Raw genomic sequence first — 26,996 nt, 5'->3', positions numbered from 1 at the left:
GTGCCAGACACTTTACACACCTTGTCACAGGTCAGCTGTGACTTACCCTGGTGGTCTCCACAAGGGGATGTCACAGTACGAGGTGACTTTAGGGAAGACATTATTGCTTTCTCAATAGAAGAAACTTTCCTGCTCTAACCATCCCTCCCATGCACCAAACTCACATGTATGTTATGCTTAGTCCTTGATCAACATAAACCTTCCAAAAGATACAACCCCTCTCCTAGATGCCAGTGGCTCTCCCATCAATGCGCTGTTGACAGGATCCTGCATCATCTCACAGGTGGCCCTCAAGCCTCCACTAAGATAATTTTACTTGGGCTAAAGCAGTGAAGATCGACATGACAGTGTGTCACCTTGGAAGAAAGGATGCTCCTTAGCAAAATGATCAGGTTAAAATGTTCCCAAAACACTGTATTAGATTCAAACTTGAGAATCTACTTTCAACTAAATTCAAACTATGAATCTACTTATGAGGTCTATATGTTGTATATATTACCAGACCTTTAAAAGCATTAATTAATTTACTTCTCATTAAAGTGTGAGAGATGTCATAGGAAACTGTAATACAGAAAAATTAAGTAAGGGGCATAGATTTCAGCTCAGGCATTATGCTCCAGTGTCTGTGTTCCTAACCACTACACTAATGTCCCCTGGAAGGGAGGGGCATGATCCAAGATTGGGAAATGGCAATGGAAAGTCTGGGTCAGGGGACAGTGAGCAGGCTGGTGTTGAGGGAGCTGACTGTGGGCATGACCTACAGGTTGATCCTGGAGTGAAAACTCCTATGGGATTTCCAGATCCCAGATTATGGGGTCTTTGAAAAGCATTTCTGAAGTAACACTGCTATCTAGTGGTAATACAACAGATAGCAGTTACTTTCCAAGCAAATACAGTATAGAGGAGCCAGTGGGGAAGGCATAACAAATAGCAGGAAAGTGATTTTTTGCTCTAACCACAGATCCTAAAAGACAGACAGATCCCACTACCATGGTCAGCAGAACTGCCTACAATTTCCACATGCCACTGAACGGTGGCTGCAGGCTAGAGTCAAATCCCAACTCTCCTCCTTAGGGAAGAAAGGACAAGTTCAATAACTCATTTTCTCTCCTGAAAAAATGGGGAAAATAATATATGCCCATATCGTTGCAGTAAGGATTGAGTAAAATAATGCCGGCAATATGTCAGGCACATTATAAACAATTAATAAATGTTAATTGCTGTTATACTGCTAAGGGGATGTGACAAGAGCTGGGGACAGGCACAGAGAGAAGGACCTGGACAAGTTATGCCTTAATCATTGACCATCAGTGAACCTCCCCAGATAAGCCTTTCTTTTACAACATAGAGGCTTTTGTAATTCTCCACCTGAAATCACTTGCTCCCTTCCTGAAACCATCTTTAACGAAATGGGAACATATATGGCTTGGGAGCAAACAAGCAACTAATTTATTTTATTTTATTATTTATTTATTTTAAAGATTTTGTTTATTTATTCACAAGAGACATACAGAGAGAGAGGCAAGGGATAGGCAGAGGGAGAAGCAGGCTCCATGCAGGAAGCCTGATGCAGGACTCGATTCCGGGACTCCAGGATCACGCCCTGAACCAAAGGCAGACACTCAACTGCTGAGCCACCCAGGTGTCCTGCTACTATTTTATTTTGAAGCTTAATTTTGTAATGAACTCACTTAAATTTGAGGTGACTTTGCAAAACCCACAAGGTTCATTTCAAGATTAACCTTGCTCTGGCCTAGTTGCTCATTTACTCCCAAGCTGGAAAATTAACTTATTGCCTTGAACCTTTTCTGAACTCATGGAGTTGTGGACAATGACCTATGTTTCCTACCACATCCAGCAGTGAGCCAGGCTTTCAACAGCTGCCTCTGAACACCACTCTCCCCAGAGACTGGAAGACGCTAACATCAGGTTTGTTGATCAAACAACAAGTGTCATTTGAGAGCTTGGAATGGGGGAAGCAGATGAAGTGGCAGGAGGTCTAGAAGAGAGGCCAGAGACTGTGTTAGCATTATAGATGCTGGTTGTAAGTTTTCAAGGTGAGAGATGTGGCCAAAAGGGGCTGTATAGAGACAGACCAAGGGACACTGAGGGAACTAGCAAAGGAAGGCTCTGCTTCAGACACTACAATAAGATAGTCACTTCCTCATTTTATGGATAGCTGAGAATTGGAGCTTGTCTAAACTGGATGGAGTAGAATATCATCTATTGGCATTACTTGAGAAACAATTGGAATATTCCTAAATCCCCAGATACCTTCCCTCAGGAAAGGATTCCTGTTACTCTATGCCATAGCAACTAACAGAGAATGAGCTATTGAAATCTGTCTTCTTTGACTGTAAGCTTCTTGAGAGTAGAGATTGACATCCTGAAAAAATTTTTTAAAAATCTCTATTGTTCAGCACAATGCCTAGATATATGTAGTAGTTAGGCTTGGTTGTGCTGTAGTAGAGAATAAACTCTGAGATCTTAGTGAGTTAATACATAAATATTCATTTCTGGCTCATACAAAATCAGCTGATCTCCAGGGCCTCTCCTGTCCAAATGATCATTCAGAGACCAAAGCTGCCTTTATCTTGTAGCTATGCCTTCTGGGGATAATGGCCTCCACATTATTGTATCCAAAAGAAGAGAAAGATCAAGGGCTACACATCAGTTCTTAAATTCCTGGCCCAGGATTTAACACATGTTACTTCACTCCTAGCCCACTGGCCAGAACTAGTCACAGAGCCCTGCCATCTCATAGCAACTGGGAGATGTCATGGAGCATATGATGAGTAGTAAAAGTTTCTGCCTTCCTGGCTGACAGTGTATACTTGACAAATTTTAGATAAACAAATGAGTAAACCTGACACAGGGCCTAAATTATGCTATCACAAAATTGAAGCAACTTCCAACCTCCAGAGACTCTGATGAGACTGCAAATGTCATCAACAAGGGGAATAATATACATGAAGCTACCATTTATTGAGGACTACTCTACACAAGGCAATGTTCTAGGAACTTTACATAGGCTATATGGTTCAGTCCTCCCAAGGATTCTAGGGGATAGGCCTTAAGATTCTTTCTTCACAAATTACTTTTTCATAGAACCATGGCGACTGAGAACCAAGTAGCAGACTGAGGTTTGGCCCAAGTAGGCCAAGTTGCAAAACTTACAAAAGTCTATCTTCCTGACTCCACGGACTCCCTCAGCTATTAAGGATGTAGGGAACATCATTAGCTGCTGAAAGCAATGACCTTCAGAAATACAGTCTAGAGTCATTGCCATAGTGAGATGTGCCAGGAGGACGGCAAAAAGGGACAGAGCTCCATTTCATAGCTGGTTTTCCCCATTTCCAACAGCCCTGCCTTTTTTGGTTTCTCTCCTGCTACCTCCTCCTAAGGACTACCACTATCAGACAGAAATGCACCTACGATCTAAAGCCAATTGTAAAAAGAATAGAGTTTGGAGCTTGTTCTGAACATTTGTGTAGTTTCTGATGTCTGTTTTGCACACTTCATCTGTTTAAGCAAACGAAGGGGCAGGAACAATGATCTCCGTCCAGGACACCTTCCTCAATAGCCTAGATTGTATGGGAATTGGCCATGCTTGCTATATGCAGCTCTCCCAATCCCATGAGACAGAGACCTGACTGTCTCTTAATACACCATTACTACTCCATACCAGCTCAACTATATCCACAGCAAGTCAGAAGGATTTCTGGTCAGGCTTTGCTATTCTTATTGTGTGAGCATAAATCACCTGAATTCTCTGGGTTTGAACATTTTCATCCATAAAGTGAGACTGTTGTATATCTACCCTCTGATCACTATCTCACTGGGTTATTGTGGGCATGTAATGGAATAATATATGTAAAAATGCTTTTAGATTGTTAAGATTGCTTAACTGGTTATTGTTCATGGCCAGCCAAATAATGAAATTTTCTTACTTTCTTATTGAGTTGCATCTTCTTGAGGGAACTTGTCGGGCAAAGCTACATAAGCCCATGGCATTTAAATGCCAACTCTCTCATTCTATAAACCATACTTGGCTATACACATTTGCTTTTTTTCATGATGCTTAAGAGCCAGGCCATAGAAGTCAAAACATATTACCAATGTGTGATGCTGGGCAAAGTATTAAGCTTCAGGTTTCTCATCTGTGAAATGGGAATTATTATAAGGGTTGAAATATTAATGCACATAAAACAATCTACATGGTGCATGGCACAACATACAGCACTTGATAAATGGTTGCAATGTTACTGTCATTTTATCATCAAGAAGCCATCATGCTATCTCCAAGGTTCTTTTTGTATTCAAATTATTCCACTGGCCAATAGAATTAGAAAATCCCCAAACTTTCAAAACACCATATGAGCACTTGGATCAATATCTCCAGTATGCCCAAACAGTCTCCCACAATCTCATAGAAAGCACATAATTTACAACATGGCTGTGCTCTGCACTGAAGAGGGCACTTGATGGGATGAGCACAGGGTGTATACTATACGTTGGCAAATTGAACTTCAATAAAAAGCAAATAAAAAACAAAACACAACATGGCCGTGCTCCAAAACTCTACTTGGAAGTCATTTGTTTGGAACTCAACACATTTTCCCATTGAAAGAATGCTATTAAAATAGTGGTTGGGTTCCCAGGTCACTGGAAATACCCATTTGGTTCACAAAGTAGCAGAAAATTGGCTTATTTGCAATGCAAATGAGTATAAAGCAACGCTGTTGCATTGCTAGTCTTAGGCTGAAACTGAAAACTAAGAAAATTATGTAATGCGTAGTTTCTTTTATTTTTCATAAATAATGGCGATGAGGAAAAGCAGGCTTAATTTGAGGAAGAGAGAATTCAGAGAATCCTCCCTTAAGGTTCTTTACTTAAGGTGCCTCTGAGGGTGTTTTCAAAGTCTTTGAAGGTTCTTTATCACATCTAATGTGACTTCAAATTTTTAAAATTTCTTTTTTTTTTTTTAACTTTTTTGTTCTTAATCCAAGAGACTATATCTCATCTTCCACAATGGAGTTATCTCTGGTTTCCAAACAGTAAAGGGAAAGAAATGGGAAAGATCAGGCAAAGAGAAGAATTCGTGAGAAGGATTCTCAGAAAAAGAAAAATCAGAGAATGGTTTGGATAAATGGAGAAAGGAGGAAAAGGCATGCATATGTAGTAAAATGGACTCCCCCCGGGTCTGGGAGTAGGGAACCTAGGTTGAGTGAGAGCCCACATCCTCTTGTAGAAGGGAAGCGGTGCTGTGACTGGTCTAACAGTTCCCCACTGAAGCCATAAGGTGGCGTCACAGGGCCAGAGCAACTTAAAGAGAGGCTTCAAAGTTGAGGAGTGAGAGAGAGAAGGAAGGTTTTGAGTACCCAGTCACTTGGTGTTAGGAATAAGCCCAAAGGCTGTGCTGGTTCCCTGTTATGTACTTTACTGCCACGAACTAAATGGTTGACTAGAACGTCAACACGGCTGCATATAAATGAGGTCTTTGTGTTTACTGGCCAGCCAAGCATGTGAAGACACCAAAGACTTCAATTTCTAGTGGCTTTAGTTTCTGGTGGCTTCAAATCTGGTAGAGATTAAAAGGAAAATATATAAAAACCTATAGTTTTCAAATGAGAAGCTGAGGCCCAGGGAGATGAAATAGCTTTGCCTATGCTCATATAATTAATAAGTGTCAGGAACTTCTCCTGTCAGTCTGCTGCCATCAGCAGTCCACTGACCAGTCCCCTAGTCCAGTTTATGCAATACCTTTAACTTCAGCCCTTCTGGCTGATATCGGCTAACCAAGTTGGGTCAGGAGTAGAGGAGAAAGTGGAATGATGAAATCCAGTGTAGGTAAGTCTCTGGAAACCTTAGGATTATTATTTTTTTAAGATTTTATTAAGTAATCTCTACACCCAATGTGGGACTCGAACTCCCAACCCCAAGATCAAGAGTCACATGCTCCAGTGACTGAGTCAGCCAAGAACCTCTGGAAGCCTTGGGTTGATGCTGAGAAGCTAGTTCTCAAAGAGAAGTGAATCCAGGTACCATTGCCCAGTTATCCAGAGGAAAATGCTAGAGTCACCCAGTATGTCAGCAAGAGCACTGAATGTGGAGATGGAAGACCTAAGTTCATTTTAAATTGTGCTATGGTATAGGTTTGCACACATCTTTTCCTCTTTCTGAAGTCCCTCGCAGCAATAATTGTCTTCTAATCCTTACCAGGCAGGATCTGTGGTCTTGTGGCCTGGGGAGGTAGGGCAGTGGGAGGCTAATGACCTAATTAGGTCACAATAGTTCCAGGGTGAGTATATCCTTAATATAAATGTACTTCGCCTCAGAGCCTCAAAAACTTCAACTTGTGATAAACAAAGCTTCTGGGGTAGACACAAGTCATTCCTCGTCATCCTTGCAGAAGAGGTTCTGAAGACCTGGAACATCCTACTCCTCATGGTAGAACATGACTATAGGTCAAGAGAAGTTGAATTACTGAAAAGAAAAATCATTTAATGGGAGTAGTTGAGGAGTGGAGGCTGAAGAGGAAAGATGATTATTACACAAAACAGAATAGAATTTTTAAAAATGTCCATCGTAGCCTGGAAGGGGTCCTGAGTCCTCCATTCATATCTTGTGAAGGCTCAGGAGAAAGGCCAGAAGTGATTTGACTAGGCTGGTGGCTGACAGACCCACACTGGGCCCCTTGTTCCCTCACTGTTCCCATATAAATGTAACCCTCAATGTTATGGACACTCTGATATCTGACCAGATGTTCCTAGAAATCCAGCTCCTTTACCCTGACCTTTCCTCCCCATTTGGAAGACTCCCTGGGAGCTTATGTGCCTCAGTCAGGGCATTGCTGATTCATGTCTTCTCTGGTCCTGACACTGACTGTGGTCCCAGCCCTGGGATCCCCCTCCCTCTACCACCACACATGGGCCAGGGCCTCCTTGTGCTGCGGTGTCTCCTCTCCCAGGGCTACCGTTGCTATGGTAATGGCAACAGGCTTTGCAACTACTCTCCTTGAGGCTGTCATCCCATATACAGTGATTAAAGCACTTTCAGCCAACCTTGAACAGTGTAATCCCTCAGATAAGGTCCCCAAAGTATAGCCTTGATGTTATCTCTACCACTTCATTGAGAAACTTGGCATAAGTTCCCAGGGGACCAGGTCAGAGGGTCTTGAAGGACACCACCTTTCATCATCAAACATTTGCACCTGGAGCTGCATTCTTAGAAGCAGCTTTTGCTCCCCTTGTATCTCAATGACCTGCCCTGGGATTTCCACCCTGAGATTTCTTACAGAACACCTAGGGGTTTCTCACACAAATAGAAGCTCTGATAAACCAGATTCCTAAAGTGACACCAACATGAATTATGAGTCATCTAAAATCTTCAAAGACAGACAACTTGTTTATCTAGCCTAATTGCATTATATCAAATGGCAATCTTGAAGAAAAGCTCTGCCCTTGAAATGCCTACTGGTCATAGTCTGTCATTCTTTCTTTCCCCATCAGGGAAAACTGCTTGAACTTCCAATCATGAGCAACAGGTACTACTGAATGTCCTTGCTCTTATGTTTGGGCTTTTTCTTTTTATCACCCATATGCTAGTTATATTTCACCATTTTTTCTAACCAGGAGACAAAAAGCCTGAATAAATTAAATCACCTACAATGAGCTAAAGTTCTCACAAGAGACTTTTACCCTTTCTATCCTTTTCTCCACTCTGTCTTCATCTTGGGTAGTTGGGATAGAGGAGAAAAAAAGAAAAAAACACTGCAGTTGAGATCAAATAAAATGGGAATACAAGAAAACCGCTTGATAATTTGGATCCTCTCTTGAATTCCTGGTGGCTTTAAGTCTGGTATGGATCAAACTGAGATACATAAAAACATAGTGTTTAGTGTCCCTTCCAAATGTGGGGAAAGCTTTGAACAATGGAATTGTCCTTCTGGTCAACTAGAGGTCTCATATTGGACCTCTGATAAAAATAATGGGCTCAGTACTTTATTAAGCTATGAAAAGACAAAAATGCATTATAATTATATTTTCATCCTGAGAAATTCTTTTAAAGTTAATAAAATGAGTAATTTATGTGAACCAACTATTTTTCTCTGCACCATGAAATCGAAAAAAGAGAATGTCTATCTTTAGGGGCTACCAGAATACAGGAGTCTGAGCCTTCCCCGGTCATAATTTACTGCCTGATATTTCACAAGTTAGTCCATATCCTAGGCCTCATTCTTTCCAAATGCAAAATGAAGACACTAATACCTTCTCTGTCTGCTTCACAGGGAAGTAGAAAGGAAATAGTAGAGAGAAAAAGAAATTGTAAATAGAAATGTGATAATGAAGTGTTTGGTATATACAAAGATGCTGAGCTATTTCTTTATTTCCAAGCAGTTTCCAGATGCTATAATTCCCACTATTCGAGGCAAGTAATTCTGAGTGAGTCTGAGCCATTTGTCTTGGACTAGACTTAAGTGTTATTGAGGTCTTATGACAGAAATCTGCAGAACATCATTTCTGTGAATGTGCAATGTATAGGATATGGAGATTTGTTGAGACATTAGGAGTAGAAACCTGGTGGAGAATTCTCATCTAATAAGGCAGAGATGACAAAACAGGAGAATGTTAAATTCAAATAATGAACATTCATGAACAGCACCTCCCTGTCACATACAGTGATGGGGATACAAAGCATGTTGGGGTCCCAATTCAGTGATTTACTAGGAGGACTCATAGCATACAGCATGTAGTTAAGGCTATGATTAATTACAGAGAAAGAATGAGAAGCAAAATTAGCAAAGGGAAAAGGCTCACAGGGCAAAATCCAGAGGGAAATAGGTATAAAAACTTCCAAGAGTTCTCTCCCAGTGGAATTATGCAAGATGCACTTAATTCCTCCAGCCATGAGTTGTGGCAACACGTTTGAAGCATTGACCAGTAGAGAAGCTCATTTTAGAGACTCATTGCCCAAGGCTTTTTGTTGCGGGGTGGTCATATTGACACTCTCTGCTGAACCCAGGCCAAAATTCTAGACCCTCAGAGGGAAAGCAGATGTTCAGCATAAACCAGGTTGTTTGTGCAATCAATTCAGACATAGTGAGCAATCTATTCTTATCAGGGAATAGTGGGAACCCTTTTGAAGTCCAAGTTCCCAGACTCCAACCAAGGTCCAACTTTGAAAGCAGGCCTAGAGCCTGCTATGTTAACTCTTTTATGCACACAGAGGTTTAAATCAGTGATGGCAATACAGATGGATAAATACAATGATTAATTTATTCGACCAGAGTCACTGAGACTTTGAAGGGTTGGGCAAGAAAGAGATAAATTAGACTTGGTTGTTGTACCTTGTCAAACTCAATTCAGCACCTCAATAACTCCTTTCCCATTCACTGACAAAGAGCATTGCCTATAAAAAGCACTGTGGCTATGCTCCAAATTCCTCACTGCACATCCCAAGGGCTCTGTTTTCTGCCTGTCATAACTTCTTTCTGCTTAACCTCGTGGGTAGGTATTTGGGGTTACTTCTTTGTTTGACCTGATTAAATTCTAGTATGGCCCTGGCTGCCTTCCACCAGTTCTACTCCATCCCTACCCTTTCCAAGATCCCCACCACTTCACATTTCATCTGGTTTCCTTGGCCCCTTTGTCCATTAGAGGAGCCTCCCCATTCACATTTGAAGCCCTAGTTTCTGGGGCCTATTATCCCTGTCCCTCAGTCAATGACTTAAAAGCCATTTCATTTTTACTCACAGCCTTTGGCTAATTTTTACTCCAGTGCCAGCTGCCAGGGAGATGCCCAGGACTATGGACTACAGATTTCTTAGCCTTTCCTGCTGGAATCTTCTCATGTGGGAGATCCACATACTGCCCCTGACTGCAACCAGTGCCTTTAGCATCTCTGCAGCTAGAGTTCCCACTGCACTTGCCCCTACCAGAGGGATCTATCCTCAAACCATGCCCTCTTTCCTCTTTAGGCAGCAGGGGGTGGAGGGTGGGTGTTTAGAAGCTCCAAGCTCCAGGTTTACTTCAGATTGGGGGTGAGGATGAATGGAGGTCACTTGGTCTTAAGATGAACATGTTCAATGACTCAGCCAAGGAGTCAAAAATAGCTTCTCCCTGATGTCAACCAGGGCCCCAAGCAATTCATTCATCCAGAGATTCCCAGGAGCTCCCGGGTAATGGCATCAGTTCAGTTACAATTTTCCCAGCCTCATGGATATCCTTCCAAAAATATACAGAGCTAGGAAAACCCTTGGGCATGTTCAGGAAAATACTCACAGTGACTCAAATGACAAGGAAAAGCTACCCGGAATGAAGCTGATAAGACAGGAGCTGGTCCAGGAAAGCTGTGAATGCCATCACATGGGCATTTGATCAGACTTATATTTCAGAAGGATCCCAGGAGCCGGAGGGAGACAAGATAGAGAGTGAATCTGTAAGTTGAGAGACAAAGATAAGAAGCTTCTGTAATAATCTTATAAGAGGTGCTAGGGCCTCAAATGGATCTGAGGCAGTGGGTGTAGAGCTGTGGGTACAGACATGAGGGATATTTTAGAAGACCAGATAATCAGCATTTCGGGATGAGGGAGGGAGAATGAAGTGTGGTTTTAGCACCTTTGGCAGTACTTCCATTGGGATAAAGACTACAGGGAAATTAATGTTGAATCCAAATAGCTTCAAGCCACAGCCCCCACATTTACGTTCTCCTCTATATCTGACGTATTCTCAGTGTCCTGTTTGTTTGGTTTTGGTTTTTCCTTTGAGGGTCCAGAAATTCCAGAAATGCCCTTGGTGTGTTTGACAGACTTTCAGGCTTATGCCCAGAAGCATCTGTCTAAGTCAACTTGGGATTATATTGAAGGAGGAGCTGATGAATGTTTCACCCGGGATGACAACATCACAGCATTTAAAAGGTCTGTCTGGTCTCCTGTATCCTTTCTATTGTTAAACTAAGGTGCACTGTGTGAGAGATCTTTGGAATGTAGTAGCTCTGCTCTCTGCCTCCAAAGAGCACAGAGTACTCAAGATATATTAATGGTCTTTGTTGTTACTGTTTGGGGTCTTAGGAGATTATGAGGGGAGGGGCAGGTGGCTGGGGAGAGGATGAATGGACAAAGAACTTATCTTAGTGCCTCTGTGGAACTAGCACAAGTCATCCTCCCTCTGCATCCCAGCAACTTTGCCACCTGACAAGATAGTATAAGAGTCCAAGGTTGCCAGTTACCTGGGCTGGGAGAAAAAGCCAGCTGGGTAGGTCTAAATCTCCCAAGTTCCTAAACTTCTGACTTAAAGGAGGTAATGTATGTCGAGAGAGGGAACACAGGAAATATGGAGACCCAAAGGGTCTTAGGGGTGACAGGAAGTTGACTTCAAAGGAGAAGAGCTGGTCTAGAACAGCAGCAGGTAGAGCATAGGGTAGTAAACAGCCCACAGGCTACATCGGGCCCTCCACCTGTTTTTGGATGGTCCACAAGCTAAGAATTTGTTTTCCATTTTTAAATGGTTGAAAAAAATTAAAAGAAGAATGATAATTTTTTATACATAAAAATTATTTGAAATTCAAATTTCAGCATTTATAGATAAAGTTTTATTAGAACCAGCCATGCTCAGTCATTTAACATGTCTCTATGGCTGCTTTTGCATTCCAACAGCAAATCTGAATAACCGTGACAGACTACATGGCCCATAAAGCCTAAAATGTTTGCTATCTGGCCTTTTACAGAAAAAATTTGCTCTCCCCCCATAATAGAAAGGTCAGGAGAAAATTGAAAAATGGAATACAAGGTGAACAACATATTCTGTATTTTCATACTTGTTTAGCACTCTATGAGGCCCCTTACTCACTTTATCTCACTTTGTCTTCATGATGAAGTTTGTATCTTACCCAGGTTTGTACTATCAGTATTTCTAGCAAAACTTTTTTACATTTGTGTGGAGGAATAATAACATTTTGTGAAAAACAAACATTTTTGGACCTGAGACTAAGTATTTATTGGACTTAAAGTGTGTTTTATATATTTATTATTTGTGAATTTCCTTTTTTCTAAAGCAATGGTTAAGTCAAATCTTCAAATGAGTTAGCCTCTAGCAAAACACAAAAACAAATAAAACAAAACAAACCCCCACCATGATCATTCTCTGCAATTTGTCCTCTTTCAGTGGCCTTTTCTTTATAGAGACTTGTTTCTAACTCATGAAGGAAGAGCCTAGAACTCCTTCCTGCTTATTCTTTTCTTTTTTCTTTTTTTTTTTAAATTTCGTTTATTTATTCATGAGAGAGAGGTGGGGGGAGAGACATAGGCAGAGGGAGAAGCAGGCTCCATGCAGGGAGCCCGACAGGGACTCGATCCCAGGTCTTCAGGATCAGGCCCCGGGCTGAAGGCGGCGCTAAACCGCTGAGCCGCCCAGGCCACCCTATTCTTTTCTTTTCTAATCCTTGTTATGGTTTAAGTGAATCATAGCATCCAAGTGCTAAGAGTCTGTTCAGGAAGGCAAAACTCAAAGACACAGACCTGTGAGAGAGCAAACCTGGAAGCGATGTGGAGGACACATGCACTGGGGGTTAGAGAAACTGGTGTTAATGTGAGTCAGAGTATTGGGAAATGCTTTCTGAAAGTTGGTCTGTGTGGCCCAATCAGCCAACCAACCCCACCAGAGGCTTCTTGGCACCAGTCTGGTGTAGACCTGCACCAGAATCTGGGAGGCCTCAGCACCAGACAGCACTACATGCTGAGAGTAACTTCACTAACAGAAGAATCTTTGTTTCTGAGCACAGAATCCGCCTCCGTCCCCGGTACCTGAAGGATGTGCAAGAGGTGGACACCCGGACCACAGTCCAAGGGGAGGAGATTACTGCCCCCATTTGCATCTCACCCACAGGTTTCCACTGCCTTGTCTGGCCAGATGGAGAAATGAGCACAGCCAGAGGTATGACCCAGCCACACCTTGAGGCTCTCTTCTCTGGGGCCCTGAACTGTGCGGGTATCCGTCAGAGCAGTAGCAGGATTTCTTCTAGAAGGAGCTTAGGGACATCAATCTGGTCAGAATTAAGGAGGGATGTTCCCATAACATCTCCTCTAAGATTGAGAAAACATCCATTTCCAACATAATGAATGGTTAGAGAGGGCGGCTACAGATGAATAGATGTGGAAATTAAGCAAGCTATCCTTTGAAGGAGGGTTGCAGACCACTCAGTCTGTGGAGAAAGGGATTCTAAGCATGGCTTCAAGATAGGGCTCTCTTTGACCGCCTTCTTGGGCCAGGCCTGGTGAGTAAATGGTGAGTAAATGGTGAGTCTCTGAATTTAGGATGAGGAGAGAGTCATAACGTGAGGTCCTACAAAGGCCCCGGCAGTGCTCCTGCTCAAAGTTGCATTTCCCTTCTCCTTGACTGACTTTGTCATTTTATATGACAAAAATTTTCTTATTGAGTATGTCTCCTTCCTAGTAGCTCCTTATTCTCTTCTCTTATCCTACTTGACTGAAAAATAAGAGAAGGAAGAGGGGAGGGATGAGGCTGAAAACAATCTTGTGACTCCCTTTATAATCTTTACTATATAGGTCAAATCTAGGAAATATTTTATTTGCACATTGCCCAGGGCTTCCCAAGGATCTTTTACTTTGACCCTGTGATATAGGAAGCGATGAATCCAAGGATTCTAGAGCTGGAAGTGGCATCTGTCTGGTTAGGAGCCAAGTCTGGTTAGACTGAAACATGAATATTCTGTAGGACTATGACTGCTTTACTAAATCTTCATGGTTGAATGTGTGGTGTTGTTTTTGTAGTGGGGCAAAAGAATGTGGTATCTCCTGTTGATGTTAGGAATTGAAAATATTAAATCCTGATTAGGTCAGATTCTGTACCCAAGGGTTGTGAAATGGTAGTGACATTAGCCTACTGGAGAATCCTACAGAAAACAATGATCACAGTAGGAAATGAGAAATATGCAGCAATGTCAACATCATCATCACCACCACCGTGGCCAACCTCGTTATCACCAAGCATTTGTACAGCACATCACATAGTAATTTTTAAAATGCTTCCAGAGGGATGCCTGGGTGGTTCAGCATTTGAGCGTCTGCCTTCAGCTCGGGGCATGATCCTGGGTCCAGGAATGCAATCTCCTATCGGGCTCCCCGCTGAGGAGCCTTCTTCTCCCTCTGTCTGTCTCTGTCTCTCTCTTTGTGTCACTCATGAGTAAATAAATAAATAAAATCTTTTAAAAAAATGCTTCCAGGGGTGTGTGGGTGGCTCAGTTGGTTAAGCATTGACTCCTAATATCAGCTCTGGTCTTGATCTCAGGGTCATGAGCTCCATACCTAGCCTTACTTAAAACATTATAATAATAAATAAATAAAATACATAAAAATGCTTCCATATCTAGTATCCTGTTTAATTTTCCGCAACCCTATAAGAGAGGTAGTATTATTTCTCTCCGTTTTACAGACGAAGAAAATGGTACTCAAGGCACACAGCTAAGGAGGAGTAGAACTAGCATTCTTCTAACCCTTCTAACTCAGATATTATGCTTTCTTCAGTACAAAGATTAACCTTCTCCACTGACATTACATTTCCTCACCCTTTGTTCTCTAGTTCCCTTCTGCATCATTTGCAAGTTCATGCGCAGCCCATTCTCCCATCTGGAAGCTGCACCATGTCCAAAATCACTCTGGGTACTAAATGACTCCTCTAGCTAGGAATCTTAACAGGGTCTAGAAGACAGGCTATATATGGGGACAGCCTCCCAGGCTGACTGAATGCCCCCTATGCCTCCTACCCTAATGAGAAGCAGAATGGAGTCAAGCTTTATCTTCACTCACAGGGTAAACTGATCAGAGGTGGCCCAAACTCTAAGGGCTTCTCACCCTAGTCCAGAACCCTGCTCTCCATCCAAACTGAGTTGTGTTGTTTGCTTTGTAGCTGCCCAAGCAGCCGGGATCTGCTACATCACCAGCACCTATGCTAGCTGTGCCCTTGAAGACATTGTTGCTACTGCTCCCAGGGGCCTCAGGTGGTTCCAACTCTATATGCAGTCAGACAAGCAGCTCAACAAACAGCTGGTCCAGAAAGTTGAATCCCTGGGTTTCAAAGCTCTGGTCATCACTGTGGATGTACCCAAACTTGGCAACAGGCGACAGGACATTCAAAACCAACTGGACTTAAAGATGAACTTATTGCTGAAAGACCTTCGCTCAACTAAAGAGGTAGGAAAAATACCAGATCCAATGGGCAAGCATAACAGGAGGCAAATTTCCTCTCCTCCTTCCTCCCTTCTCTATTTCCACAAAAGTTCAGAGTGCTTGCTCTTGGCAGATACTGCAGATGCCATAGTTCAAAAAGCTGAGCTGATTCCTGCTGTCCAGAGCTTCTAGATGAACAGAACACAAAATATCCTCACTCCTGGAGGCACCCAACCTGTCACCTGAAGTGTTCTGGCCAGGGCTGGGTGCTAGGAAAGCTATGAAAAGGATTTTTTCATGCAGTAGGAGAGTAAATTAAGCATGTTCTTCCAACATTTTTTACACTATGGGACACTTAGAAAATGATAATTTTGGATGGCATATTTAGGTAAACTGACCTCCTGAAGATGCTCACAGACAAGGTAACTGGCCCAAGGAGTATAACCAGCCCAGGCCCTACCCTACTGCCTTGAGAACTGAGAGTCAGTATCTCTCTACACTTAGAACTCCCTGGATCTGCAGCACACTTGTTTGGAACCTCTGAAATAGATGACTGCAAAGACCATTTCCTCATTAAACTCCTACAGTCAGATGGGATGGAGTGCCCCTGAGCAAGAAAGTAGTGATAACATTGGAGTCCCTTGACTACATTAGAGATAATTATACCAGCCTTTTCAGTCAATGAGCAGCTGTGATACCCAGCCAAGTGACTCAACCGTTCTACCCATTAACCACAAATTAGCCTTGACATTTTCTGGAATCCTTATCTCAGATTACAGGGACACATTGGGATTTATGGGATATTTGATTCAAATTATGAGCCAAGGTTAACTATAAGGTAGTATCTGGTTCAGGATTATCAAAGTATTTCTTAATTCTCATGACCTTGTGTATATCTCAAGATAACAGTTTACATCGGCCTATAAATACTTTCATTTATCCCCTTCACTTACTAAACTCAGTTCCTTTAAAGTAGGGACTGTGTCTTGTCTTTGTATCCCCAGATTCTGGCATAGTTATTGAGCAGGGACACAATTAATGGTTAGTGAATAAGAAATTAAAATAGTGATTCTTTTGCACAAATTTTGTTAAGCAAAGGATGGCTGGAAGTTGTTGATTTCGTTACTCTTCTTTTAAGGCCTATGAAGGGTGACTATCTGAATGTGTCTCATTTTGAAATGTATCAAACAATCCTAAAGGAGCTCAAGTCTAAGATTCTTTTTTCTTCCCCACAGAGAAATCCAATGCCTTATTTCCAGATGTTTCCCATTGATGCATCCTTCTGCTGGAATGATCTCTCCTGGCTTCAGAGCATAACTCGATTGCCCATCATCCTTAAAGGGATCTTGACAAAAGAGGATGCAGAGTTAGCTGTGAAGCACAATGTCCATGGCATCATTGTTTCCAACCATGGTGGGAGGCAGCTTGATGATGTTCTCGCATCTGTAAGTAGGGTAACTTCAGAGGGTGTGTGTGTGTGTGTGTGTGTGTGTGTGTGTGTGTGTGTATGTGCCTACAGCAAGGTACTCTGTGCAGATTGCAGATTGGCCTACACTCCCCTCTCCCTTACCACATATGCTGGTATATTCCTGTGAATTGCAAGGACTTTTAATCATTAACAGCCTAGTATATGCCAGGTTATTTTTATAAGCTTCATATATACATCATCTCTAAATCTCTCAACTGTCTGTAAGATGGATATAATTATTACTCTTTTACAGATGGGGATCCTGCAGCTTAGAGAAGTTAAATAATTTGTCCAAGTTCACACAGTTAATAAGTGGTTAAGGTAGAAGTCAATAGGAGAGATGTTCCAAAGGCATTGAGGTCTCCTGCCTTCTGGAAGTAGTATTCAGCTAAAAGTTTGCCTGTGTGCATGGGGTATAACGACATATTTTCTCATATGATGTGTCCTGGGAAGGAATAGAGCCTCACTTAAACTAATAAATAACCATCTTTCACAGTAAAACTAAAAAATGCCGTATGAATCTTTTTCTAAAAATTTTTGACAGTCTATGATTTTCTCCCCGTCTTTTGAATTTATGTCCATTATAGATGAAGAGAAGGCAGGCAAGAAAAGAATCTTTAAATGGAAATTGTTGATTTATTTTCATGGATATATATAGCTTATATTTTTCAAGAGATTCTTCTATTGTTACTTGATTCCATTCTAAGAAAGGGAAGTGTGGGAAGGGGGCACCTGGGTGATGCAGTGGGTTGGGCTTCTGATTCCTGGTTTCCACCTGGGTGTGGTTTTGGGGTTGTGAGATCAAACCCCATGGCAGGCTCCACTCTCCCCACGGAGTCTGCTTGGGATTCTTTCTCACTGTCCTGCTGCCCCTCCCATTCATGCACACCCATGCTCTCTCTCTCTCAAAATAAAAATCAATAAATCTTAAAAAAAAAAAAGAAAGGGAAGTGGGTTTTTTCCTCTTTTAAGTTATTTTTATTATGTATGTAAGACATGTTCACTGCAGATAAGTTATAAAATGTACATATACAAAAAGAAGAAGATAAAAATCACCCCTAATTTCATCACTATCATTAATGACAATATTTTGGGATTTGTTTTTTTTTTATCAATTTCTTAATGCAAATATGACACTTTAAAAAGCCACATACTATTTTGTAATTTCTCTTTTCACTTTATCAATACACTAAGAGCATAATTTCACTTCAGTATATATGCTGCTCCCACCTTTAATGGTGTATAGTATGAATGCACAATTCATATAATCAACTGCCTACTTTTGAATATCTGATGACTTACAAGTCTTCACGATTTTAAACAATGTGTCAGTGATCATCCTTAAATTTTTAACACACTCTCAATTACTTCTTTAAGATGAATTCCAGGAAATGGGGAAGCTGTATCAGCAGGTTTGTACATTTCAAGGCTTGTGAAACTTGGAGGTTTAATGTGCTAATCACTGGCCCCCTTCTCCCCACCAGGTTCTCACTGACAGAGAACAGGCACAGAATAACAAGCCCACTTGGAGAGTAAGGGACACTGTTTACCAGAGCTCTTCATAAGAACTGACTAAAGAGAACAGTTAGACCTCCTACTTCCCATCCCCCAGATTTTGACCTATGAATCCAGGAGAAAGTCGATCTGCAGAGCACATGCTAGCTCTCTCATCCAACTCCTGAAAAGATGCCATCGGCCACCTCCCACACATCCAGAAATGGGCAGAACAGAGTGCAAAAGATTATAGCAGGTCCCAAGTAGTCCCAATTGTGCTTTCAGGTAGGAACAGAAAGCAAAAAAGGGCCCATCACCAGCAAGCAACAAATAGAGTAGAATGTTGACTTTCGAAACAACTCTAATAAAACATATACGATAGTGTCTCTCTCATGAATCAGTTTAGCTAGTCTTGCTCCCTTTGCGGAAGGACTGAGTAATAGTTGGAAAGAAAAGCTAAGTAATTGCTCCCTATTGCTCTTCCTCAGTAGAGAATGACTGTTAGCAAACGCAGGAGCCAAGAGAGAATTTCTCCTTCCCTATCGTGCTGATCAATACATAATTCTCCCAAGCCATCTGACTTTAACAACCAAACCCAAGGTCATCCAGGGACAGTGCTGAGATTAATGCAAAGCTGATGAGGTACCTCTGGCTCAAAATTTGAGAAGGTGCCAGAAAAAACCTAGTAAGATAAATAATAGTTTAATGTACTATTTAAAAATTTTAAATTAATGCAAAAAATCCATGGCCAACAAAATATCAACATTTTAAATAAAGATAGTATCTGTCCCTGTGCCTGCATAGCCTGCCTCCACTCATCTTACTGTCATCGTGGCCCCGGATCCAATAAAACTTTATTTATAAAAACAAGCCCTCCAGCTCACAGGTCAAAGTGTGCCATTTTATTCTTAAATATTGCATTCAAATGTTATCTATCTGAGCGTTTTGGCACTCCTTAAATTTTGTGCCTGAGGTAAGCACCTCACTCTTTCCACCCCAAGCCTCTCCCTGTGAGAAGTATGACTCTTTGAAGTTCCCATCTTTAGAAGGTTCCAAATCTAGCACTTCTTGTATTTCTTCCTTGGACCTGGGAAAAGGGTCAGAGCTATCTGTTGTCTCCTGAAAGCTCTAATGAATGTCCTATCATGACCTATAGAAAGTAACTCTAAAGTATTGTACCCTAGGCCAAAATTCACTCCCTGTCTGTTTCTCAAATTCCATCAGCTCCATTGTCCAGTACAGCTCACTGGAAGAGTTTGTACAGATATGTTCATTTCTTTTTCCCAAAATCATTGAAATATTCCAAATAATACCATGCTGGGACTATAAAAATATATAAAATATATATTATTTTATATATTATATAAAATAATGTCCCCTTATTTGGACATGCATTATCACCAGTTATCAATGTCAGTTTAAAATGTATTCAATTCTTCTCCATTTGTAAATTAGAGTACAAAGTTCTTTCCTTCCTTATTTCATATTCTGCTCAGTAATCCAAAGGATCTCATTGAGGTAGAATTCCCATTGATTCCTTGGGCAGCAGAAGTTCCCTGGGGCTAGTTTCTCCTCCTCTACAGTCCAAGAGCCATAGAACAGGAGCTCTGTGGCAGTTCCAGAACTCTACCCTCAAGGACTCTCCTCCCAGACTCTGCTGTCACCCCTCCTCCTAGACTTGGAGGTGCTCAGGAGTGCAGCTCAGTCTGGGGCACCATGGATTGGCACAGCCTGGTAACTACAGAGCCTAGAACTGAGGACACAAGGTGAGAGACAAAGCCTGGGAAACACCAGGCTAAGTTATAAGCAGCTTTTGTTTTACCTTTCAGAGTCTTCAACCCTACTTCAACAGCACTGCTGCTTCCATTCCCAACCTATGTCTTTGATAACACACACAGAAGTCAAGAACAGGTGGTTCAAGTGTGGTGTGTAAGGAACATGCAGCCCGGTTACACAAGGTGGGCTGTGATCCAGACACTTGCCAAAAAAGACTCAGTGCCTTAGCAATGGAGAACTAGAAACAGAGAAGATAGGAGAAAACCAAAAGTCAAAATGTACTTTAAAAAGAACACTAAAGTGAATACCGTTAATGGAAAATATCCCCTTTAGGATATGAGGAGAAACCAAGAGTTTCTTCCAAGCTGTAGACAGCTGAACAAGTGAATCAGAGAGAAGTCACACTCTGTCAGGGCAGAAAGTGCAAGAGAGGGAGCCTGCAGAAAGTCCTTGGGGCTTGGGGACCTAGCTGCACTGCTCTGGTAGGGGAGGGGAAGAAACCAGTAGATGTCATCCACACTTGGACTTCCTATTCCTAACCCACACTGAGGGGCACCTGTGTCCCATGATCCCTGAGAGTGAAAATGGTAATCCCTCAAGCCACATGTGTCTCGTTCTCAGATTGATGCCTTGGCAGAAGTGGTGGCTGCTGTGAAAGGGAAAATGGAAGTATACCTGGATGGTGGGATCCGAACTGGCAATGATGTGCTCAAGGCTCTGGCCCTTGGGGCTAAGTGTGTGTTTCTGGGGAGACCAATCCTCTGGGGTCTTGCCTATAAGGTGAGAGTGGCAAAGTGAAAATCAAGATACTGTGCTTCTCATTTTTTTTCCCACACTTTACTGTGGCTTACCATCCAAGCTGAGCCATTTTTTGAGGTGCCACAGATTCCTGAGGGACAGCTACTCCTTGCCTGCATCTCTGTAGCATGTTGCACATTCTCAGGCATGCTCACCCCCATCTTTTCCTCTTTGCTTCCCTGTCTTCCTGACATTGTTCCAATTTTACAGACATTGCCATCCTCCCCACTGCAGCTGTGAACATGCCTAGAACTGATACTCAGCACATGGGCAGAATGTTCCCTCACACTTCTTTTTTGTCTCTCCCCATCCCGCATGTTGGAAGCAGGGTGAATATGGCGTTGAGGAAGTTTTGAACATTATAAAAAATGAGTTTCACACTTCCATGGCCCTGACAGGTAAGTTTTTATAGTCTTTTTCCTGATTTAGACCTGAAGGCATGAGGGCACAGGAGTGGCGGCTCCCCCTTCTAGCTAGTTTCTCCCAGCCCAGCCTAGAATAGAGAGAAAGAAAAAGATGCCCCAGACAAAGAATTGAACACAGACTCAAGATGCAACACCTTTGCTACAAAATCAAATGCAATTTCAGATTATAGGAAAGAGTGTCCCCTTATACTCTTCTGTGTTCGGATCACACACCAGGCTTTTTGGGTGTGGCTCTGTGTGTCACTTTTTCATATTCATGGACTGTGAGGAATTGAGAAATTATGTCAAGGAGGAGGCATGGAGGAACTGGGGAGATAGACACAACAGGAGGAGAGAAGGCGGGGAGAAGGAGAAGTGCCGTCTTGTGTAACCACAGCCAGAGAAACGTAAATGTCTAAAAGTTACATGCAGGTGGATTTCAGTCAAAGATAAAGTTATCGTAAAGTAGTGCTCATAAAAATTTGTAAGTGAAAAAAAAATTGTAAGTTTAGCAAAGCCTGGGATCCCAGTGATCTATAAAATAGTAGCTCTCAACTAAGATCATGGATGACTGCCCTCTTGAGGAAGATTTGGTTTAGAATTTGAATTTATTTTTTTCTAGTAGGCACAACAACTGTAGGGTGGATAATGCGGGTAGTTAGTGCTCAGGGGCTGGGGACACTAAATGTCCTAACATGCCTGGAGCTGTCTCATAGAAAAGAATTACCCTACCAAAATGCCAAAGGCCAAATGACTCTGTCTTTGATTGTCTTTGTCTGCTGTAGATCTAACTGATCACTATGTGAAAGCTCAGACAAGATGAATCTCAATAAGACTTCCATTCACTCCTCAATTCTAAAATTTGATAATACTTCTCCAGAAGTAAGGAAATAATGAATCAAGAGCTCTGATGTGAAATCAAGACCATTTTCATGCCATTGACTTATTTCCATAAATATTACAGTGCATCAGTCGTGTGCCAGGCACAAAGGCAAGATGTCCTGGTTCTTCTCAAGTCTGGTTTTGGTCTGATATTTGGACAAGTGTCTTGTACTCAGTGTCCAAGTTATATTAGTAGTGTCTATTGGGACTACAGATTGAACCTTTTGGGGTTGAGTAATACAAGTTACAAAACTTAGATCAGCATTACTGCCAGTACCAGCCTCCTTCCCACAGAGCAAATTAATTAAAGAAAGGAAACGGGAGGAATAGATCAAGTTATGGAGGATGAGGACCAGAGCCATACTTTTCAGCTTTGGACCAGAGTCATACTCTTCAGAGCCTATGAAGATAAGTCAGTAAGTGACCTGGTGTTACCAAGGCCCTTTCATGAGGGAATGGAGGGCACAAGGGCAAACAGATATCATAGTGGTGTGTTTTGACCCTGAGAAGGAGGAGAGTGAAGGACGAGAAGACCCATGAGCTTCTGCAGATTCCAGGAGGTTGAGGTGACTTCTGATCCCCCAAATATTTTCTCCTATCTTTGTGAAATGATGTCTGATCTTATTTTAACAGAAGCCTGTTGGAGGAATTAACAGTAAAAAAGCTTTTTTATTCTATTAAAAGTTTACGCTTAACAGTCACTGGGGTGGAAATGGTGGCTGGAAAAATCTTCTGAAATAAAGAGGAGAGCATCCTTTTTTAAAAGGGGCAAGAGAAAAAAACGGAATTGTGAGCACTTTTAAGGCTGACAATTTATACTCGCCTCCTTCTAACTGTACTACAATGAGAATGTATTGTTTTAAATGTCTATATAAAAATTAGTAATCACTACCAAACATGGGACAGGGAAGAGGGAGGAAGAGAAAGAATGGAAAACTCAAGCAGAAGGGTATCGGTTGGCATCCTCTGCATAAGAGTCTCTCCCCAGGGTAGACCCCCAGGCTGGTCCTTGGGAAGATGGGAGCTGAGGCAGGCGCTTGTGCTTTTGGTGGAACTCACTAAAGTGCAAAATCATAGTGTGAAAGCCCTGAGATTCTGCACCCCTTAGCTCTTCTGCACACAATGCACATAAGGTGCCTGACACAAAATCAGCACCCAAGAGGAATCAGTTGATGTGATTTCTCTCACCTGATTCCCTTGGAGATGTGTGATGTTTTTCCTTTATGACCCTCTGAAAGCAAAATAAGCTTAAAAGTCGTGTTTTTCTCACCATGACACCAATTGCTGAAATTATAGAAAGGTTAAAATCATGATCTCTCTTGAAAAATGTCCACACGTAAATCATACCAACACAAGGCTGCATGGACCTCACTGAGATCTCATTCTTCACAAGGGGAGGAGGCTGAATTAAAAAGTATATGAACCTTCTTGAGGTTTATTGTTTGGAATTACCTACTTCACTTTAGAGTAGCCAAAAGATTTTAGTGTAAACATCCTCCTAATTTATAGCAATGAAAGAGTGGAAGAAAATCATAATTATGCATTCTCCCTCACTTTTACTGAGCCTCTGCCAAGTGTAGGGCAGTGTCCTTGGTATTGTATAAGACCCAGAAACTAATTGATGAGAGTTGAGTAAGCACGGAAGCATTTCCAAGGCTTATGTGTCAAACTGTATTAAGATGAAGTCATAACATGACTTTGTTACAACTATTGAGACATTTTTACATCATTTAAATATTATTTGTATTACAATATATAACCAAAGATCATACTTTCGCATCTCTGTACTCCTTGAATAGGTCTGCCTGCCCACTGTTCTCCCCTCTGGGGAAACCCAAAGCTCTTAAGACCCCACTGCCATTCTGAGGAGAGCCACCTCTGGCACCAAGTTCCTGCTTCTGCCGAATGAGTTGTTTGTGGGTTATTTATGTATCCCATGCCTGCCATCTCTGTCCACTATAATCAACAGAGGCATGATTTTTTAGAGAGGAAAACCCCCCTCTCATTAATTTTATTTTCACAAATAATACATTTTGCTAAAGTTGTGTTTTGGGAGGTGAAGTTACACACATCATACATGTGGGAAAAAACTTCAATTAAACATTACACATCCTGGCATTCAAGTTTTCTGCCTTATCATCACCGGGATTTCCTGTCCACTCAAGGCCACAACTCTCCAGTCTGTACCAACATACTACTCCCTCTTTCTCCTTCCTTTTTTTTTATTTATTGGAGTTCAATTTGCCAACATATAGTATAAGACCCAGTGCTCATCCTGTCAAGTGCCCCCCTCAGTGCCCATCACCCAGTCACCCCATCACCCTGCCCACCTCCCCTTCCATTACCCCTTGTTCGTTTCCCAGAGTTAGGAATCTCTCAAGTTTTGTCACCCTCTCTAATTTTCACGCTTCTGATCCAACATCACTCTCTTCAATCCCTGTGTCTCATCTCAGCTACAGTTCTAATTTTGCATTTTGATTCAGATCCTTTACTAAAGTGTTAAATTTTGCAGAACTTTCCCTTGGAAGGCAACCGCAGTATGAAGTACTCATCCCATCTCTTATTCCTGACTCATATTTTTCTCTGACATGTACTTCCTATATCCTTGAGGCTTATCAGTGCTCAGATAAAGGTCAAGTGTATCTATGGCACATATGAATTTATTTCTAAAATGCTAAAATAGTGTTTCTATATTTTTACTATGCCATTTTGACATGGCTGTGTTGAAAGAGGACATGGGCACAGGCTCACAAAGTAATTCTCAAGGCAATCAGAATCACATTTTTCATGTGATTCTGGTATCCATAATGGTTTCCCGGGGTGAGCACAGAGATCAAGTCAGGCCTGTTCCCATTGGATCATCCCATTACCCATGATGACGTAGGTCATTGGGGTTTTAGAGCAATAAGCTCGTTAACCACATTGTTCTTTTAGGTTGCCGGTCGGTTGCTGAGATCAATCAGGACTTGATCCAGTTCTCCAGGTTGTAAAGAAAGAGGGCTAATGACCAGACTGCTGAGGTTGCCCACAGGAGGAAGACAAACTCATAGCATGGTGTGTGATGCCTCCTGCCTTGGCTCTATCCTATCCAGAGGCTCATCCCCGGACCTTCCACCACTCCATACCTTGTGCTTCAGGCCCTCCAAACCCCTCCTTTTCCTCAAATTTGACATGCTCCTTTTTGCCTATAACAGCTTGTTATATGCACTTGCTTGAATTCTTCCTCGGAAAGAATTGTTAAAAAGGTGGAACAATAATGACTGAAATAGATAGTGAATTAATTTTTTTTGCATATCAGTATCTCTATGAACCAAACTATGGGGATTTACACTCTGCATAGAAGAACTACATGTATGAAATATTATCCCATCAAAATAATACTCCTATCTGTAGATAACAGAGAAATAATATAGTTAAAAACATGGACTTTGGAGCATACAGACATGGTTTAACAGTCAGGATGGGTACTGACAAGTTGTGCAATGGGAACATTTTTCAATCTCTCTGTAAATGGGAATGATACTACCTAGCCTGCTAGGTTGAGAGAAAGACTAAGTGAGATAATGTGTGTAAAATTTAAAGCATATTGCTTAGTACCCAGTAAAAGTTTAAGAAAAAGTAGCTTTTACTGGCAAATTTCTATTCATCTTTCAAGACCTTCTTCAAATGTCACCTATTCTTATCGTGGCTACTTGCTAGGTGCTTCCTATTGTACTTTGCACTCTTATAGCCCTTATTATAATATGTTGTTATTTATTTATTTGCATGTCTCTACCAACAAATAGACTGTACATGGCTTCAGGCAGGAAACTACGTTTGGTACTGGGCTTGGCATTTAGCAGCATATTGATGAATAATTGTAGAATGTATGGATCAATGGATGGATGGATAAGTGATGGATGGATGGATGGATGGATGGATGGATGGACTAGAGATAAATGGATGGAAGGAAAAATGGGAAAATGAATAGATGCCTTATCTGAGTAAAAACTCCCCAAACCAGTAGTCAGCTTAAATAGACTTCTGAAGCAGCGGAATCCCACTGAATAAGATCTGACATTGTAGACAACAAGAAAGTTGGGGACAGAAATCAACATCATAAATAGCCTCGAGCTCATTTTCCCGTGTTCTTACTTACTGCTTTTTACATTGTGTTCTTTATACAACAACCAAAGAGATTATTTTTCAAGTACAAGCAAATCCTCTGTCCCATTAGTTTAAAGCCTTTCTGTGGCTTCCCATTCCATTTAGTGGAAATCCAAACTGATCCCCAGCTCTTCCCTGGGCACCGCATGTCTGGTTCTTACAGACCTTCCAGCTCATTTCTTCACTACTCTTTCCTTCACTCACCATGCCCCAACCATTCTGCCTCCTTCTTATTCCTTAAACAAGCAAAAACAAGCAAAACTCTTTCCTGCCTCTGGACTTTTACACTTGCTCTTCCTTCTACATAAAATATCCTTCTCCATCCTCTTCTCATGGCTGGCTCTTTCTTGAGCTTTATATCACAGCCTGTCACCTCCCCAGTAAGTTGAGATTTCCCTGACCACCCTATCTAGAAACAGGCTCCATTTGACCCATGCCACCCTGGCTTTCCCCTCCTAGCACTCACCACAATCTGTGATTAACTTATCCTTTGTTCATGTGTTTATTACTCATCTGTAGCTGCACAGAGACTTTGATTACTCTTGCTCATCATGACATTCTGAGTCCCAAACCATGCCCAATGCTACAGAAGCCTTTGAGTAAATATTTGTTAAATGAATTCATTCAAAAAGATAAAGGTGGATCAAACTCCACTGTTACATCTGGGGAATGATAGCAGCTCCTGAGGAAAAGCATCAAGTTAGACAGAACCAAGCTGAATAGGTCACTGTCTAAGCCAGCAAACATCATTCGTGGGCTGGACATTTTTCTGAAGGAACTCATACCATAGCACAGTCTCGCTTTTGCCCAGCTTCTCCCACACACCCAAAGGCCTGGTCAAGGG

At 41.8% G+C, this 26,996-nt stretch overlaps 1 protein-coding gene and 1 long non-coding RNA gene across 10 annotated transcripts in view; one reads left to right on the top strand and one right to left on the bottom strand.

The window, feature by feature from the left end:
- Window positions 1–26,996, bottom strand: part of LOC140601066 (uncharacterized) — a 121,092-nt gene that overhangs the window by 66,366 nt on the left and 27,730 nt on the right. The gene's annotated exons all lie outside the window — the stretch shown is intronic.
- On the top strand, window positions 1,773–25,627 carry HAO2 (hydroxyacid oxidase 2). Of its 5 annotated transcripts, none has more exons than XM_072769575.1 (8): window positions 1,773–1,931; window positions 10,773–10,918; window positions 12,781–12,932; window positions 14,925–15,208; window positions 16,420–16,629; window positions 20,544–20,702; window positions 21,049–21,118; window positions 24,941–25,627. In XM_072769575.1, the coding sequence occupies exons 1-8, from the start codon at window positions 1,839–1,841 to the stop codon at window positions 24,994–24,996; spliced, it is 1,170 nt and encodes a 389-aa protein (XP_072625676.1). In that variant the 5' UTR covers window positions 1,773–1,838; the 3' UTR covers window positions 24,997–25,627. The 5 variants fall into 5 exon arrangements, with proteins under 5 accessions (XP_072625676.1, XP_072625675.1, XP_072625679.1 ...); XM_072769574.1 differs by having other exon boundaries at window positions 21,046–21,118; XM_072769576.1 differs by lacking the exon at window positions 1,773–1,931 and adding an exon at window positions 10,350–10,473 and having other exon boundaries at window positions 21,046–21,118.

The sequence above is a fragment of the Canis lupus genome, chromosome 12 (genome assembly GCF_048164855.1).
Source record: "Canis lupus baileyi chromosome 12, mCanLup2.hap1, whole genome shotgun sequence".
Taxonomy (NCBI): Eukaryota; Metazoa; Chordata; class Mammalia; order Carnivora; family Canidae; genus Canis; species Canis lupus.
The sequence above is the reverse complement of the archived record's forward strand: the minus strand, read 5'-3'. Positions and strand labels throughout refer to the sequence as shown.

Coding starts and splice junctions, on each gene's coding strand:
- HAO2 (XM_072769574.1), top strand. CDS start 1,839: ATGTTTCCTACCACATCCAGCAGTGAGCCAGGCTTTCAACAGCTGCCT. Junction 10,919..12,780: donor AACATCACAGCATTTAAAAG/GTCTGTCTGGTC, acceptor TTCTGAGCACAG/AATCCGCCTCCGTCCCCGGT. Junction 12,933..14,924: donor AGAAATGAGCACAGCCAGAG/GTATGACCCAGC, acceptor TTTGCTTTGTAG/CTGCCCAAGCAGCCGGGATC.